The sequence below is a fragment of the Myotis lucifugus genome, unplaced genomic scaffold, assembly GCF_000147115.1.
Source record: "Myotis lucifugus unplaced genomic scaffold, Myoluc2.0 scaffold_108, whole genome shotgun sequence".
NCBI lineage: Eukaryota > Metazoa > Chordata > Mammalia > Chiroptera > Vespertilionidae > Myotis > Myotis lucifugus.
Genome location: NW_005871156.1, coordinates 2,221 through 20,918, shown reverse-complemented (window position 1 = coordinate 20,918; position 18,698 = coordinate 2,221). Strand labels below are relative to the sequence as shown.

Below are 18,698 nucleotides of genomic sequence, written 5' to 3'. Positions count from 1 at the left end.
TCAGGCCACCCCCTGGCTGAGGGGCTTCTTGCAGATCCACTGATAGAGGGCATTGCAGTTGTTGTCATTCCACTTCTGCTGAACGTGAACACAGTCTTCATCCTGCCCATTCCCGTGCTGCCAGTTGTCTGGCTGATTATCGGACCAAAACCTGGAAAGAAGAAGGCTAGATGAAAGAAACCCCCCTCCCCCCTTCTGTGGCATAAGGAGCTGAAGTGTCATGGGTCCCTATTTTCCTGGTGGCCCCAGGATGGGAACAGAGCTGGGCCCAGACTCACCATCAGGGTGCTCTGCTGAGGTTGTCCTTGGTTACTAAGTGTGGAGAGCGGCTACAGTGTTTGGACAGGTTCAAGCCTCGGACTAATGAGAGGGCACAGTCCTCTCGTGGTCACGTGCAAGTCCCAGCTTGGGGGGCAGAGCCCTCCCAGCACAATTATAGCCAACAGCTATAGTTGTGAGCTTGAACCTATGGTCCGAACACGTGGCCCCATGTGTCTGAGTGATGCAGGCTTGATAGAGTTCAGGTGCATGTAGTTGAGTAGGATTGAAGCCCACGAGAATGTTGTAAACATCTTGACCACACCCTTACTTTGCCTCGTGGAATCTGGCTATAAAATAAAGACACGGCTTGTAGTCTGTGGTGCTGTTGCTAGTTCTCCATCAGAGAGGCTCTCCATCAGAGAGGAGAGCGTCCCACCCAGACCCAGCTTTCTTCTCTTGTCTGTCTTTTCTCCATCCTTCATGCCCCTACTCAGGGTCACTGAACCTGGCTGAGCTGGCATGGCACATAGGGTGCCCTGGGGCTGAGTATGCCATGGCCGTGCCTGCTCGCCACAACGGAGGATCAAGGTAGAGAAAGGGTGTCTGAAGCTATGAGCCCCTCCCCGGATTTCACATTCAGATACCTTGTGATGGGGGACCCGGCCTATGTAGAGTGTAGATAAGCAAAACAAACAAATAAACAGGAAGGTCTTCTTATGGGCTGCCTGCCAACCCCAAGACCATGAGGAGGGGTTCAGGCAAAGATGGCAAATATGCCCAAGTGTTCACATACACGCCATATACATCACACACATCATACACGCCATACACATCACACACATCATGCACATCACACATGCACAAACATATCACCCATACATCACACATGAAAATACACACACACTGTACACACACCTCATAAATAATCACACACACACTGCATATACACATCACATACACCATACACACATCAAACACATATCATACACATATCACACATATACCAGCAGCACTCAGTGGGCAGGTATACACACACAGGACAGGGAATCACTAAGCAGGCCTGCCCAAGACAGTACCTGGGACAACACCAGACAGTGACTGGACTCACACTCTGCTCCTAGCAGAATTGAATGGTGTCCCATCAATCCAGCGCCAAGAGCCCTCCGTGCCCCTGTCATTGAGGCCAATCCAGTAGTTGGAGGACCGTGTGAACTCCGTCAGATATGCCTGTCAAGAAAAGGCAGTGCTGCTTGACCCCGAGTGAGGAGCTGGTTCCCCCAGCATGTAGAAGAGGAGCCCAGGGCACCGCCTCCTGGGCCCAGGGCATGCAGCCCACTCCTCTGAAGGAGCCGGGACCCTCCCTGCGCCTCCCATGGTTTGTCCAGCATCTAGGGCAGCAGCCAGGTTCCCTCAAGGGAAGTTCAGCTTCTCCCGTGTTGACTTAATGAGGAGTGTGGCTTTACTGAGACAAAGAGACATGGCTGAGAGAGGGGGCGGGGGGAGAAAGAGGAAGGGGGAGAGAGAGAGAGAGACCTGGAGACCTGGCCATGGTTTATTAAAAAGTTTTGTTTTACACAATAGCATGGCCTTTGACAGACATACAAGAGCAGTCTCAGGATGACACAGGGATGGGCGGTGCTATAAAATGAACTACGTCAAACCTACTTTGTCAGTAACCCTAGTCAGTGCTGACAAGTACCTTTGGCAAATGAGCCGCCCAGAGCTATAATGCCTTTGGTGGTCCTCAAACTCCTATTGTGCATCTGGCCGTGCCCAGAAGCCTGGGTCTCCTGTTCATGGACCCTCCATAGCCAGTGGATTAACTGATGCTAAAATCAAGATTGACAACCAGAGAGGAGGCTGAGGGGCTAAATGAGGGGATGGGAGGGAAGAATGTTTCCAACACTTTAAGGGCAGTCACCTGGTGCCGCCTCCCTTTCCTCACTGCTGACATGTGTGGGCCTCTGGGTGTGACCCTCATTCATTGAGGACTTTGGGGTTTGCTGTCAGTGCTTCTACCTCCAGTGCTAGATGCTCACTGGAACTCAATAAATATTTGCTCCCTGACTGATGAGGTGACATGAAAGTTTCTGCCACAACTGCTCTGAGAGGGGCAAAGCCGAAGTATCAATGGCCCTTATCCCATATCCACCCCAGCAGCACCATCCCAAGCCCAAAGCTCTGACCTGCTCCTCTGCAGAGGTCACCGAGGCCAGGTGGGCTCCCTGGGACACACAGGACGTCTCAGCCTCCTGCCAAGACTTCTTGACGTGAGAAAAGTAATACATGTTCCTGTTGTAGACCTTCCAGCCTTGCAGGATCAACTGGAGAAGTTCATCTGGAGCAAAGGTTGGGGACGAGAGAGAACCAGGGGCTGGCTGTGGATATCCGAGAGCTGGCTTCCTGACCTCTCCAGGGACTGACCACTGAGTGTCACAAGACCATGCAATGCTTGTTGCCATGCAAGGCCCAGGAGGCTGCACCCCCAGCCTACTACCCACTCTGCAAGAGAGGTGCAGCCAGGAACACCTCACTCCATCACTCCAGGGATCCTCAGGCAGCTTTGTGGACTCCTGCTCTCTGGTTCTACTATCCTGTTTCCCAACTCATTGCTATCACCTGATGGTCCTCTGCACCTCAATTCCCTGCCATCTCCCTACAGGGAGATTTCACAGCCACCCATGGCATCACTCCTTTCCTTGACTTTATCTCCATCCACTTCAGCTGCCCACACCCAGGGCCATACCTGGGATCTTGTCATCACCTGGTCTGCCTGACTTCACAATTTTCAATTAGCTCCTCCCTGAGCACAAACTCTGATTCTCTCAGCTGTTTTGTCCCTCCCTGCCATGCACTCTGCTCCTTAACATCATCTGCACCTACAACACATCGAAATGGTGCCACACAGACTCCCTTAGTCATCCATTTATTCTTCTATTCAACATTCATGCCCGGCCAGCATGGCTCAGTGGTTGAGCGTCAATCTATGAACCAGGAGGTCACAGTTCAATTCCTGGTCGGGGCACATGCTGGGTCGTGGGCCCAATCCCCAGTGTGGGGCATGCAGGAGGCAACCAATTAATGATTCTTTCTCATCATTGATGTTTCTATCTCTCCCTCTTCCTTCCTCACTGAAATCAATAAAAATATATATTTTTAAAAGATAGAAAAAAACATTCATTGTTCAACGTTCCTTAACGTCTATGAACTAGGCACTTTAATACAAAGATCAATAAGACATTATTCATGCCCTCAAGGAAGGTACAGTCTAGGAAATCAGACCGGTGTTGGAGACGCATTGATTGAAAACCATGTTCATGTTACAATAGAGGCAGGAAAGAGGGTATGGTCTGTTTCACCTGGGCTGGATGTGGGACACAGGAAGGACACCCTAGGTGGGAGCTCACTTGAGCTGAGCCTTAAGAGACTGAGGAACAGTCTGCCAGGTGGTCAGGGCCAAGGAGAGCATTCCTGGCACGGGGAAGAGTTGACACAAAAACACGAAGGTGTGAAACAGCATGGCATGGTCTGGTCTGTTCAATCATCAGTGTGATCAGTACATAAGGGTAGGAGACAAAGTTGAGCAGGTTCACCAGCCCTGAATCGTACATCCTTTGTGGAGAAGTTTGGGATTTTCCCCCTGTGAGCAATGGGAAGCCCCGAAGGCCACTGGTTCCTTTCTCTCACATCACATCAAGCCTATCTTAATCTAGAAAAACCCTCGCAAGCAAGTCCACCAAAATGTTAGCAGTGGGTTCATATAGAAAATATAAACATTTTCACGGAAATGCAAGTGGTTATTTTCTCCTCTTTCTTTTTTTCAACATTTGCCACGTTGCCTATAATTAATATCTAGGTTTTATTATGTAAATATCGATGACACATGGTTTTTTAACCCCTCCCTCTAGCCTGCCATTCCCCACCTTAGCTTCATCTCTGTCCTCTTCAGGCAAGCTCCTTGGATGACTTCTGCACCTTATCTTTCACTCACACCCACTGACCATGGTCTGGCCTCCAGGCCACACACAGCTCTCCACTGAAACTTCATTGCATTGACTTACTAACTGGCCAGAGTCCATGAATGTTCCTTGGTGTTTTCACCTGGCCTCTCTCGGGTATTTGCCAGGACTAACCACTCTCTTCTTGAAAATTTGTCCTTCCTTGGCTTCCCTAACTAACCCACTCCTGGTTCTCCTCCTGCCTCTAAGACTGCCTTCCCCAGTCTCCTTCAAAAACGTCTCTTGCCCTATCCGGTTTGGCTCAATGGATAGAGCATTGGCCTGTGAACTGAAGGGTGCCGGGTTCTATTCCAGCAAGGGCACATGCCTGGGTTGCGGGCTCGATCCCCAGTAGGGGGCGTGCAGGAGGCAGCCAATCAATGACTCTCTCTCATCATTGATGTTTCCATCTCTCTCTCCCTCTCCCTTCCTCTCTCTAAAATCAATAAAAATATATTCCAAAAAACCCAAAAACATCTCTTTCCCTCGGGCACCTGAAGGCTGGTTTCCTGTTTCCACCCTCAGCCTTCTTCTCATAAAGCATTTTATCTCATGCAAACTCCCCACCTTCACTCCCATTGCCACAACCAGAACCAACATACCCAGGGCTCCCACATCTATGTCTGCAGCCAGGACCTCTCTCCTACGCTCCAGGAAGCCTGCAGGTGACATCCCGTGAATATCCCTCCAGCATCTCTGACTCAGCATGTCCAAACCTTGCTGCTCTTCTGTTTCATCCCCCAATCTCAGCAGGACACCTACCTAGTCAGCCTCCTTGAAGCCCTTCGGTAGATACTCATTTCCTGAAGGATGAAAGCCAAGCTCAGAGGCCTTCCACATCTAGCCAGTCTCTCTCCAGGTGTGCCTACCTTCCGAGCACAGTGTTTTTCAAACTACGATTATCAACCCATTAGTACAGTGGTTCTCAACCTTGGCTGCACATTAGAATCACCTGGGAATCTTTTTAAAATCCTGATTTCTGGGCCTCATCCTCCGGAAATTTGGTTTCTTTGTTATGGGGTGGGGCCACAACGTTAGTAACAAAGAAACAGAATTTCCGGAGGATGAGGCCCAGAAATCAGGATTTTAAAAAGATTCCCAGGTGATTCTAATGTGCAGCCACGGTTGAGAACCACTGCATTAGTGGGTTGTGTCAAGGTGTTTCTTGTTTTTTAAGAATAAATTATGAAATATCATGGTGCATTCATATGGTAAAAGTTTTGTTTGTGAAGTGTGTCTGTGTGTGTGTGTGTGTGTGTGTGTGTGTCACATCATTATACTGGGTCACAAGGTAAAAAATGAATTTCATGCTGTGGTTGCATTTAAAACAGTTTGATAGCACCATTCTGCCCCCGACCTACGGTCCTTTCAGCCTGCGACTCTTCAACTGCCCTCTTGGCCGCAGTCCAGTCAGACAAGCTGCTTGAAGCTTCCTGAACCTCGTGGTTTCACATGTCCTTGCCTGTGAACCTGCTACTTTCTTACCCTATTTGTTTGTCAAACACTTACTAGCTTTCCAGGACTCAGTTCCAGGGCCATCTTCTCCACAAAACATCTTTTGATCTTTTCTCCTCTGAAAGATTTCCTCCCCCTGCCCCTTGGAAGATCCCTTCTCTACACCAGAGGACATTGGCCCCCAGAAGATTTCTCTTTCCCTTCTTTTCCTCCCGCTCACCCCCAGTTCCTAGACCAGTGATGGTGAACCTATGACATGTGTGTCAGAGGTGACACTCGAACTCATTTTTTTGGTTGATTTTTCTTTGTTAAATGGCATTTAAATATATAAAATAAATATCAAAAATATAAGACTTTGTTTTACTATGGTTGCAAATATCAAAAAATTTCTATATGTGACACGGCACCAGAGTTAAGTTAGGGTTTTTCAAAATGCTGGCACGCCGAGCTCAAAAGGTTCGCCATCACTACCCTAGACCTACTCTCACATAACACTCATAACGCCTCTCCGCCTCTCTGCCTCTCCGCATGCCTTTCACGCAAGGCTGCTCTACCAGCCTGTGAGCTTCAAGGGCAGGCATCGCACCTTATTCATCCTTATGCCCCTGATGCATAATAGGGCCTCAAAAAATGTTTGTCAGATGAATGTATGAATGCTGGATACTGTGTTAAATGCTTTGTATGTGTAAACTCATTTAATCCTCACTGTGAGGCGGATATTATTGTCCTCACTTTGCAGGTGAGAAAATTGAAGGTAAGCAACTTGATCAGAGTTAGTGATAGCAGGCTGTCAGATAAAGCTGTCTGGCCCCCACTAGCACCCACTGTCTTTCCACACACCATCACCATACATAGTTTTTTTCCCCCCAAGTATCAGTCTGGCCAGATGATAAGCAACTTGAAAGCAGGGACTCTGCTGCCTATGCCACCTCCACCACAGCCTAGGCACATCGAGCCTATTTGGTTGGATGTGGCCCCTTTATAGCACCCACACTTCTTCCCGGAGGGATGCCTGGTGAAGTAAGCAAAAGGCCAAAGGGACCGAGACTCCACCCTCCCAAGAGACCGTACCTTCTCCAGGCCAACCCCTCCCTCCCACTTACTTTGGGATTTCTGTAGCTGCTCCTGCGAAGCAAAGGCTGCACGGAGGGTCTCCAGGCTACGCTGCTGCTCCTGGACTTTCGCAGTGAGTGCTTTAGTGCTGGCTACCTCCCCTTTTAACCTCTGAACCTCGACATTGGCCGCCTGCAGATTGCTCTCTAGCATCCGGGTCCTGGAGTTCAGGGCCTCAGCATCCTTCATTCCTTGTTTTAGGATCTGTATCTCCCTGCTGGCATTTTCCAACTGATCGTTTAACAGCTGAATATTGGAATGTAAGGCATTGGTGTTTTCCAGCTCTGTTTTCAATCCTTGGATCTGAGCACTGGTCTGCTCTAGGCGACCGTTTGCTATCTGGGTCTGGGTGGTGGCGGTTCCCAAATCTCTTTTTAACAAGTGAATCTCATTGCCAGCCCTTTCCAAACGACCTCTTAATGACTGGATCTCAGCAGTGGTGTTGTCTAAACTGCCCTTTATAAGGGTCTGGGTCTGGGAGTTTAAATCTCTTGCATTTTGCAGGCTTCCCTTTAGCTCCTGAATCTCAGCATTGGTTCTTTTCAAACTATCACTTAAAACCTGATTCTGGTCCCTTAAATGATTGACACTCTCCAGATTGCCTCTTAAAACAAGGATCTGAGCATTAGCATTCTTTAAACTATTGTTTGCCAATTGGGCCTGGGCGTTTGCCATTTCCAACCCTGCCTTCAACGCCTGAATTTCAGAGTTGGTGTTTTCTAAGCCTCTGCTTAATATGTTGAGCTCAAAGCTGGTGTTTTCTAAACTGGTTTTTAAGAAACTCTGGGCCTGGGAATTTAAAGCATTTGCCTTTTCCAGATCTCCCTTTTGTCTCCGGATCTCAGCACTGGCCCTGTCCAAGGAACTTTTTAACATCTGGGCCTGGAAACTCAAGGTACTGGCATCTTTTTGAACGCCTTTTACCATCTGGATGTCAGCACTGGCATTTTTCAGATGACCACCGAGCATCTGGATCTGAGAACTGACATTGTCCACTCTGCACATCAACATCTGGATCTCCATGGTCCAGGTGCTGGAGTTCTCCACGTGGTCTTTAAACATCTGGAGGGTCTCTTGTAACTCTGCCACCCCAAAGCGGTAGGGATCTGGAGGGAGGAGATGGAGAAGGCAGCCAAAGGGGCCCATTACATAGGGAAGCATTAATTATATGAGCCAAGCAGAGTGTTCTTGAATTTTCCAAGGGGAATGCCTGCGACACAGCCCTGAGTGCTCCTCAAGCAGCCTGCTGCTCCCTGCAGCCACCGAGACCCCGGGGACGGGCCACCTGAGAATGTGAGCCCAAAAATGAAATAAAGGTCTATCCCAAGTGAACTGTGGTGCAGAAAGACTAAAATAATTGCCTACTGTAAACTAGCTGCCATCAAGAGTCATTTTAATAGACAAATCCTATATAATAAAAGTGTAATATGCAAATAGACCTAACGGTGGAACGACCGGTCGCTATGACGTGCACCGACCACCAAGGGGCAGACGCTCAACGCAGGAGTTGCCTGGGTCAGTGCACTCCCAGAGCGGGGGAGCCATTTAGCCAGAAGCCAGGTGGCTGGCAAGCACAGGGGCGGTGGCGGGAGCCTCTCCTGCCTCTGCAACAGCGCTAAGGATGTCCCCGAGGGGTCCCGGACTGCGAAAGGGTGCAGGCTGGGCTGAGGGACGCCCCCCCCACATACACACACACACACAGTGCATGAATGCTGTGCACGGGCCTCTAATAGATCAATGGAACAGAATAGAAAATCCAGAAATACACCCATACATGTATGAACAATTGATTTCAATGAAGATACAAAGGCAATTCATGGAGAAAGCATAATTGTTTCAACAAATGATACTGAAACAATTGTATATCCATATGCTAAAAAAATGAATCTTGTATACAAAATTTAACTCAAAATTAATCATAGGCCTAAATGTAAAACCCAAAACTATAACATTTCCAGAAGGAAACATCAAGAATGTCTTTGTGATGTTGGCAAAGGCAAAGATTTCTCAGATATGAGACCAAAAGTGCAACCCATAAAAGAAAGAAATCTATAAATTACTAGTATACATAATCAAAATTTAAATCTTGTTAAGAGAATGAAAAGATAAGCCATGGACTGAGAGAAAATATTTGCAAACCATATGACTGATAAAGAGTACTCAAATAAAGAGTACACATGATATGATCCCTTTTATATAAAACTCTAGAAAAAGCCAAGTGATCTATATTATAGCAAGTAGATCTGTGGTCGCCTGGGGATGAAGGGAGGAGGAGAGAGGGAATGATGGCAAAGGGCACAAGTAAATTTGGGAGGAGGATGAATATGTTCATTGTCTTGATTGTGGTGATGGTTTCATGGGCATATACATATGTCAAAAGTTCTTAGAGTGTACATTTTAAATATGGGTATTTAATTATGCGTCAATTATACCTCAAGAAGCTGTTCTCTAAAGAAAAAATCACGCCTTTCTGTGAGGATAGCGGCACTCATTCAAGGGCAGGGAGTGTTAGGGGAGAGGTCCATCCTAGGGTCTGGGCACCCGGATGCCCCAGCTCCCTCCCACCCATGCGCTCCACTGTGGCTACTCACTGTCGGGTTCCACGGGTAACTGCCAGGTGCTGTTGTCTCCCAGAAACTCTTGGGAGTAGGCATAGGCCTCCGGTGCAGGTCTTGGTTTCTGTAGAACTGAGACACCCCATTCCTGGGTCAGCACAATCCCTCAGCATTGAGTCTGAGAATGGGCTGCCCCCTCCCCCAGTCAAGTTCCAGAAGGAGGGAGGTGGCACCCAGTACCCCTCGGAGCTTCTGCTCTTGGGCCTCTGCTCTTGGGAGGCTCCCCTTGGTCAGTGGCCTCTTTCCAGGAAGAGAGAGCCTGTGGGGTTCGGATTACCTAGGAGCTTACCCACAACAAAGAGAGCCGTCAGAGAGGTGGCAATGATCATGACCATAAATACCAGGCTGGCCAGAACAAGCCTTGACATCTTGGGGGCCGCTGGAGCCACTGCCGAGGAGTCCAGGCCTGTGGGGGAGACACCAGAGTCCAGGAGGAGAGTGCGGGCTGGGCAGAGTTAGCCCCTCGGGCTCAGTCTCCCGGCCTGTCTGCTGGGGATGAGAACACCTGCACTGATCATGGAGAAGGGGAATGAAGCCTGGTAGCAACACAAAGGCTGGAGAAGGTGTACAGGGTACAGAACCCGGCCTGGACAAGGAGGGCAACGGAAGAGTGATTTGAATGAGAGAAGAGGGAAGGATGGAGGGAGGCAGGAGGGGAGGGAGAGAGCGAGAATCCTGACCTCGGAGTCCCAGGGCCAGTCTGGCCCCTGAATCCTGACCAGAGCAAGACTCACAGGTCTTTGGGGCTGCTGCCTCCTCCACAAACTGACATGGATCGGTCCTGCAGACTCCCTCTGCCTGGTCAGAAGGCCCCTGTCCTTGTCCTAAGAAGGGCTGTGCCGGGGAGTCTGGGAGCTGATCCCCTGAACCTCATGGGGTACAGAGATGGGATTCAAAACCGGGTCCCTCTGAATTCGAAGTCCACGCTCTCTCTTGCCAGGTTGCCATCCTGGGGGATTCCGTGCAGAGACTGGAGGGTGTCCTGCCTCTCTGTCCTCTCCCGACCCACCTTCTGCCCTTGCCTGTTTGTTGTGGAGGCTGACATAGCGATGAGCATAGGGAGCTCTGGGCTGCCAAGAGGGTGCTGAGAAAATGGCGGAGGGCTGGGGTTCAAGCAAGCCAGTGCCTGATGGAGGGCGGCTGAGCCCCCAGTGTCCTCACCGTGGGGGTGCAGGGAGACAGACTGGTTGTCTCTGCAGAAGCGGACCTTGTCATAATTCATCTCTGCTTCCTTCCTCCTCCAGTGCTGCTCCCCGCCTCAGCCCCTGAAGGGTTGTGCTGTGGGCCCGTAGTGGTGGGAGGGAAGCTGAGATACCCTGGACTTTTATGCTCCTGACCACACCTAAACTCTGCCTTCCTCCTCCTCCTCTCCCCGCTGACTCTGCAGAAGCCCCCCAGTAAGGCCCCTCCCCCCAGGACACCCAGGCACCAGTCTGCCCAGGCCCTATCCTCTTCCTCTTCCCAGTCCACACAGGTCCTCACCCTCCCCTCAGGCCCATCACCCCAACATCTGCTCTCCAGCGTAGCCCCCAAACACTAGCCTCCGCCCCCAAATCACAAACACTTTCACCAGCAACGTAGGAGGAGATCAGAGGTTCCTTCCCAGCTTTGCAGAAAAAAAATCCTTGTGACCCATGGCTGACTTAATCCTAGCCCTAGACCAGTGATGGCGAACCTTTTGAGCTCGGCGTGTCAGCATTTTGCAAAACCCTAACTTAACTCTGGTGCCGTGTCACATATAGAAATTTTTTGATCTTTGCAACCATAGTAAAACAAAGATTTATATTTTTGATATTTATTTTATATATTTAAATGCCATTTAACAAAGAAAAATCAACCAAAAATAATGAGTTCGCGTGTCACCTCTGACACACGTGTCATAGGTTCGCCATCACTGCCCTAGACCCTTTCAGGGCCTCACTGTCCACTCAGGACCTCACAGCTGGCGTGGCAGGTAAGGGTCTGTGGTAGAATGAAACATATATTGGATTCTGTCCCAGTTCATGGAACAGAGCTCCTAAAGCCCATGACATTTCCTGGGTAATAGGAGTGTTTTCGTTATTCATAGCAAGCCCCTTTCAACTACCCTTGAGTTTATGCTAATAAGGTGACTGGGGTGGACCCCTAGATGGCTTCAGGATGGGAGCTGGTCCCTCCCAGAAAGAGCAAGCTCCTACCTCTCCAATCCCACCCCAACCCATCCCACCCCCACCTCCAGGCAGGAGAGGGGCCTTGAGATGGAGTTATAAAAGCTCACAAACAACGAGAGAGATCCGAGGAGCTTTCAAGTTCCTGGTTGGTGAACACATCCATGTGCCAGGAGGGGATTGCTCCCCAGTTCCTCGGGGACAGAGGCTCTTGTGCTCTGGGCCTCTCCTGACCACACCCTGTATATCGCTACAGCTGTTTGTTTGCATCCTTTATCATACACTGTAATCTCCCCCATCACAGGCCTCCCTGCAGGCCACCATCTCACCCGGCTGTAACCCAATTAGTCTCCTAACAGTTCTCCCAGCCTCTAGTCTTGCCTCCCTCAAGTCCCGTCACCGTATTGCACACATAATGATCTTTTCAAAAGCCAGTTAGATACCCATGCTTGCATTACCTAGAAATCTCAGCCAAGGGGAAGCAACAACACCCACATTTTGGTTTCTAATACCATTCTAAAAAAAAAAAAAAAAAAAAAACACAAACAAACAAACAGAAAAGCCAGGATGTTTTGGAGAAATGTCTGATTCTAGGACGGGAGCAGGAAATCTACAAAATGATCCTGGGGTATCTTATACTGTCAGAAAGTAAAGAGATGGTTTTTAAAAAATGATGCAAATATATCAAAAGGACACAGGAGCCGAATGAAAGAAGCTCCCAAAGCTGGAAGGACTTGAACAAGAAAATATATATAGTATTATTGAATTATAACCCAAAGTATAAAATCTACGAATTCATAGATATAAGTAAATGCTTGAATAAATAGACAAATAGCTAAATCTCCCATACAGAAAGATTACATATCATTTCTGTATAGTATATGCCATCATCCTTAAGTGTGGGCTGCGCACAGTGACTGCTATGGTCTGAGTGTTTGTGTCCCCTCCAAATTCATATGCTGAAACCCTAACCATCAATTTGATAGCATTAGGAAGTGGGGCTTCTGGGAGGTGATGAGGACATGAGGGTGGTATTCTCACAAAGGGGATTAATGGCCTTATACTTGCTGGCCCTTCTACCATGTGAGGTCATAACAAGAAGTCTATGGCCTGGAAGACAGCCCATTTCATTGAAGAAATATGTCCCCCCTGTAGGACTCTGCACTCCCTCCTGTTTCCACTTTCCTCCCCTCCTGTCTGGTGCTGCCTGGATTCCTGCCTCAGCCACTGGGCTGAGATTTGAACCCAATTCCTGGGAACAGGGTTCTGGGAAGAGTAGGAAACCTGAGGAGTTTTCCCCTTGAGAGTAAAACCAGAGAATAGACTTTCCAGTGAACATCTGAGAGGAAAGGCCACCAAGAAAGTCAAGACACTGCAGACCACCCTGGCTGGTGTGGCTTAGGTGGTTGGGGGCTGTCCTGTGCACCAAAAGGTTGCTGGTTCGATTCCTGGTCAAGGCACATACCCAGGTTGCAGACTCAATTCCCAGGAGGTAACCAATCAATGTGTCTCTCTCCCTCTCCCATCCTCTTTCTCTAAAAAAAAAAACAAAAACAATAAAAACATTTTTCTTAAGAAAAAAAAGAAACAGACACTGGAGATCTCACTCTCCTTCACTTTGATAAAACCAGGGATAAGCATTGGTCTTATTCTGCGGGATTTCTCTACTCCTTGTTCATTTTGAACACCCACTGGTTCCTGAGGATACCCCAGAACTTCATGTCTAGCAAAGCAGACGTACACCCAGGAATGAAACGTGCACACAGAGGGAGGCCTTTACCCAGGTAGCATTTTATTGAGGATGAAGAGGATGTCGATGAAGAGGGAGGCACGGACAGGATCCCCAAGAGCAGAGTCTTCCAAAGAACACGGCCCTCTGAGCAAGCAACTGGGAATTTGGGGGATCCACTGGAAAGCTGCTGGCTATCAGTAGTAGAAGAATTGCTTGGGTGTCTGAAGCAGCTTTCATGTGATGAAACTGAGGCTTCTCTGAAGGGACTCAATTATCTTCCAACAGCTCTCCCTGCCTCTACTCTGACCTCCCTCAAGTCCTGTCACCATATTGCAGGCACAATACTTTTTTCAAAAAATAACTAGTCATACACACACACACACACACACACACACACACACACACACACACACATTACCTAGCTCAGCCAAGAAGAAGCAAAACCACAGGGGGTGCCCCAAATTATGGGTCCTGATCCATCTACTGAGGCAGTTTGAATTTCTAAATCTTCTTCACCTTCCTCTCCCATTTTAACCCCAGATCTTTCCATTCCAGCTCCCTCTATGGGGTCGAAGAACTTCCAGCCAAGGCAGACGGACTCCAGGTGCATAGGGGACACTTTTGAAGCAAGGAAAGTTAAGGTGCAAAGTCACCTTGGAGTGTGGAGGACGAGTGGCACTTCCTTGAGTTTGGACAAGCACTGAGGCTCAAAGTGCCAGCTTGGGGCTCAGTCCTGTCATGGTTCTGATGGAATATAGCGACGTTTACAGATGAAAAGGAACGGATGGTCACAGGGGGCATCATTCCATGACTGAAGTGAGGACATCTTTAAATTGGCACAGTGTTCATTGTTCCCCAAATTGTTGGGCTCACCTGGAATCCAGAACCTATCACATGAAAAAAACAAAGGAAAACATATTTCCAATGAAAAAAGGAGTAATTTCAATCCAAGCTTTGGTCCCAGGTGATAATGTCACAAGTTTTTGCACCCACGCCTGAGAGGAAGGGAATTGGTGAGCTGTCAACCGCTAAGCCTGCCATCACCTCAGATTAGGACTGAACCGGCCCACCTCTCTCATGGCTCTACACCAACCACACTAGGACATCTAGACGTAGACCAGGCCCCCTGCCGAAGCTGGCTGGACAGCCATGCTGCCAAACCCCTGAGGGTACAGAGAGGCCACAGGTATGTCCTTGCCCCCACAGCCAATTAGTGACAGAAGTGAGCTGGATTTTGGTTCAGTGCTCCAGGCAGCAATGGACAGGGAAGGATCACAAATGCTATAGTCAGAGGGAAATATCATCCCAGGCTTCTACCCTGGCCCTGATCCAAAAATGTCATGCTGGGAAGGAGGGCTCTGGGGGCCTTACTTCATACTCTGGACCTTGTTGAATGGAGTCTCATCCACCCAGTACCAGTCCCCATCAGTCCCTGCTTTGGTCAGGCCGATCCAGTAGAAAAGTCCGCCTGCTGTCTTGTACAGAAACTCCTGTAGGGAAGACAGAATGAGCAGAGATGCTGCCATCACGCGGAGTTAGAGCACCTGTCACTCTGGGTGTTCTTCTCCTGTCCTCAGTGACAGCCCCTGAACCCACGGACACACCTGCATCCTGACCTTTCTCAAGCTTCTTCCTGTCCCTGCTCAGAGCCCAGAGTCCATCTTCCTAATTATTTGTCTTTGCCCCGTAACTAACGGACTCGGGACTCAGGCCTTCTGACCCTCAGGAAGCAGGTGCTAGAGCACAAGAAAGAATCAGCTAAACTCCAGAACAGGGACCCCAGGAGAATGGCCCAAACAATGATATCTAAATGTAGTGAGCACTTTGTATGTACAAGGTACTATACATTTGTATGCACTTTCTTGATCTGAATAACTTGAGTATTGTTATTTGTTTGAGACAGGTACTATTATTACTTGTGTTTCATCTGGGACTAGTTAGAGGCAGGGTGGGGATTCTAGACTCTGACCCCAGGACCAAGCTCTTGCCTACCCTACTACCACACCTTCCAAATGGAAGGGGTTTGTTCAATTTCCTGCCTCACCAGGCAGAAGACTTCTTGGGTTCTGTGGTGTCAATAATGCTGTTTACAAATATTTCTGTTTTCTGGGCATCCAGAAAGATGGTCCCTTCCTATTCTCTTTGAAGCTAGGAGTATTCCATCATTTGCTTTACAATGAAAATGTGAGTAGAGATGTGTTAATTCCAGGCAGAGCCCAAAATACACAATGTGCCATGTTTCCTTTTCCTGCCTCAGCAATTGTGGAAACATACATGAGATGAAGTCTCTTTGAGTAACCACAATGAGCAAAACCCCTTGTAGGCCCTTGTTGGACATGTAGTGTGAGAAGTAATCCTTCATTGTTAGGTCACTGATATTTGGGGATTTTTGTCATGGCAGCATAATCTTGCCTATCCTGCCTAATGCAGCTACTAATATACCTCCAGTAGAAATAACACTCACCTGCTCACTATCTGAGGTCACCGAAGTCAGTTGTGAATTCCTGGACACACAGAACTGCTGGGCGCTGTACCAGGTCTTTTGGACATGAGAAAAGTAATAGAAGTTCTCCTTGAAGTACTTCCAGCCTTGAGAAACCATCTGTAGAGTGTCATCTGGAGAACAGGTGAAAGGTGAACACTGGTGTTCCTGTTTCTCTGGGTGCTGGCTAGGTGGGGACACTTGAGTGAGATCCCAGCAATAGCAATGAATGGGGCTGGGCTCTAGGGTCCTTGGGTCCTTGTGTAGGTGTTTGGGGACAATCTTGCAGATTCTGAAAGTCTGACTGAGATTAGTAGAGTTTCTGGGCTCAGGGAGGGGAGAGAGAGAGGATGGACCAAGAATCTATCTCTCATGAGAGAGAAGCAGTTCTCCACTGGCCATCACAAGTGGCTGAGACCCTGGGTTCTAGGTAAGAAACTTAATGGAAAATAGCTGGGTTTGGGCCAGGACAGAGACTCCCTAATGCCATTTTCTGTGCCTTTGTGTGGAAGCCCAAGTTGGTCCTGGTTCCTTTTCTCCTAAGTCCTCCCCAACCCCAATGCTGAGCCCTCTCTTCTTAGCTTTGCAGCCAGGCCTGCCCTGCTCCTCTTCTGCTTCCCTCCACACACACACCAGCCCCAGTGGCCTCAGGCTTGAGACCAGCAAGGTCCCATGGGCCACCAATCAGCTTGCAATATTATTTTCTCAGTCACTTACTTTGCTGTTTGAGTAACTTGCTGATATTCTCCAAACTGCTCTGGAGTCCTCGAACCTTTACATTTAATGCGCTGGCTTTATCCAAATCTCTTTTTAATTCTGGGAGCTGGGCATTTAAACTGTAGACTTCCTCCCAACTTCTTGTTAACATCTGGATCTGTGCATTGACTGCCTTCATACCGGTTTCCAGCCTCCGGATCTGAGAATGCACATGATCCAGGCTAGCATTCACCATCTGGACCTGAATGCCAGCTGCCTTCACGCCGCCTCTATTCCTCTTAACTTCAGAACTCAGGGTGCTGATGTTGTCCACACGACCGTTCAGCAACTGGGCATTGGTCTTTACGTCTGATAGTGTGCCCATAAACCAGGGATCTGGATTTGAGAAAGTCAAGGGGTCAGTCAAAGGGATCCTTAGGGAAGGGAGAGAGGGTGTTATCAGAGTGATAAGAGGAAGGGAAGAGATGGGCTCGAGTTTCCCAAGGACCCAACCCAAGGAGCTGTTGTTTATCCTATGTTCATTCCTAATCTATTTATTTAACAAACAAGTGATGGCACCTACCATGTGCCTGGAACTCTGGTAGCTGCGGGTAATGCAAAGATTGATAATCATGGGCTCTCTGTTAGAAGACCTCACAGGCAACAGAACCAGGGATTATAACCCAGTCCTAAATTTTCTTTAAATGTTCAGAGCACATTTGGTAAAGGGACGCCCTCAACCACACCTTTGGCCCCTCCCCACATCCTCTGTGCCCTGTCACTTGATTCCCAGCCTCTCCTTTCAGAGACTCCTGCAGTGGCCATCAGCGAGGGCAGCACCACCCCTCCCACATCTGTCCACAGGCTCTTTGTGACCATGAGAACAGCCAGCCATGCACACTTCTAACTTGGAAGTCACTTCTCCAGAGAAAACAGAAAGAGAGAATTATTAAACAAATTATCCTCTTCCCTTATCCCTCCCATTGTCACACTCTGATTAGGTCACAGGTTTGGTGCCAGAGAGGAGACCAAAAGTAAACCAAGAGCCCCTGGCCAGTGTGGCTCAGTGGTTGAGCATCGACCTGTGAACCAGGTCACAGTTCAATTCCTGGTAAGGGCATATGCCCAGGTTGTGAGTGCAATCCCCAGTGTGGGGTGTGCAGGAGGCAGCTGATTGATGATTCTCTCTCATCACTGATGTTTCCATCTCTCTCTCTCCCTCTCCCTTCCTCTCTGAAACTAATAAAATATATTTCTTTAAAAACCACAAAAGTAAGCCAAGAGGGCTCCAAGCAGAGGAGACTCTGCTCAGAGACTCCAAGTCTAAGATGAAATATGTCCCAAATCCATAAAAAGAGAAGATAGATGTCCCCTTCCTGATGGAAGATGAAGGCTCTGCCAGCTGCAGAAGCCACGAGCCTCAGCTGGGAGAAGAAGGAAGATAAGTCACACATCCAATGAAGAAGTAGGAAGGCTCCCTTGACATGAGAACAGAATGAAGAGAGCACAAAGGGGTCCAGGGGAGGGGAAGAATCCTGGAGATTTGTTGGCTTCTTGGTCAAGTTACCCATCTAGTCAGCTGGGGTTGAGGACACGGTTGGGATTCCATCCCTTGTGGAGTCGGAAACATCTTACTCATTGTTGGGGAGTCCCACAAGGCTCTCTCTGGATCGAAGGGACGTAGAGCTCAGAGAGGGAGGAGAAAAATGGCATGGGATAAAGAAATAGGTGAACGTGTCCTTGGAACAAAGAGTGTATCTTTGAGCACAAGCATGCAAGTGCTGATCCCATTCAGAAAAACCTCCCCGGAAGTGGGAAAGAAAGAGCAGCAGTTCATTTTACTGAGGACAGGGACCTGTGAATGCACAAGGAAAGAGGCAAATAAAATGAGGCAAATGAAAAAGCCATAGGCGGGAGAGACCACTGGAGAGCGGGAAAGAGAGGGCTGGGTGTGCGGAAGCTGACTGGCCCTGGAGAAGGAGCCAGAGGACTTACAGAGAATGGCCTGCAGCACGACAGAGGCGAGCAGGACCAGCGTCAGGATGACGAAGGCAGCACGGACCGTGCAAGGTTTCCTCAGAACTGGAGACGAACCCATCTTGGGAGGAGGCTCTGTTGGAAGAAGAAGACATTTGTTGAAGGACCAGCAAACGCGGGTTTAGGCAGAGAGCATTGAGCGGGTTCCGAGTAGGGACTGGT

The 18,698-nt window shown here is 48.8% G+C and overlaps 2 protein-coding genes across 2 annotated transcripts; both read right to left on the bottom strand.

Annotated features, from left to right (window-relative positions):
* CLEC4F (C-type lectin domain family 4 member F) lies at positions 1 to 10,664 on the bottom strand. Its single transcript, XM_006092947.3, has 7 exons — positions 10,604 to 10,664; positions 9,732 to 9,848; positions 9,419 to 9,514; positions 6,818 to 7,933; positions 2,448 to 2,599; positions 1,370 to 1,488; positions 1 to 151 (listed from the first exon to the last, which is right to left on the bottom strand). The coding sequence occupies exons 1-7, from the start codon at positions 10,662 to 10,664 to the stop codon at positions 1 to 3; spliced, it is 1,812 nt and encodes a 603-aa protein (XP_006093009.1).
* A 2,717-nt stretch (positions 10,665 to 13,381) lies between these two features.
* On the bottom strand, positions 13,382 to 18,611 carry CD207 (CD207 molecule; the record flags this gene model as incomplete). Its single annotated transcript, XM_006092999.3, has 5 exons — positions 13,382 to 14,208; positions 14,693 to 14,811; positions 15,786 to 15,937; positions 16,521 to 16,895; positions 18,495 to 18,611. Coding segments are annotated over 5 exons (914 nt in total), but the record flags the coding sequence as incomplete, so codon positions are not given.
* Positions 18,612 to 18,698: the final 87 nt, after the last annotated feature.

Excerpts from the sequence above, each read along its gene's own strand:
- CLEC4F (XM_006092947.3), bottom strand. The coding sequence starts at position 10,664 with ATGAATTATGACAAGGTCCGCTTCTGCAGAGACAACCAGTCTGTCTCC. Across the intron at positions 1,489-2,447 it reads TGACCTCTGCAGAGGAGCAG|GCATATCTGACGGAGTTCAC; the intron begins GTCAGAGCTTTG and ends TTTTCTTGACAG. Across the intron at positions 152-1,369 it reads AATTCTGCTAGGAGCAGAGT|GTTTTGGTCCGATAATCAGC; the intron begins GTGAGTCCAGTC and ends TCTTCTTTCCAG.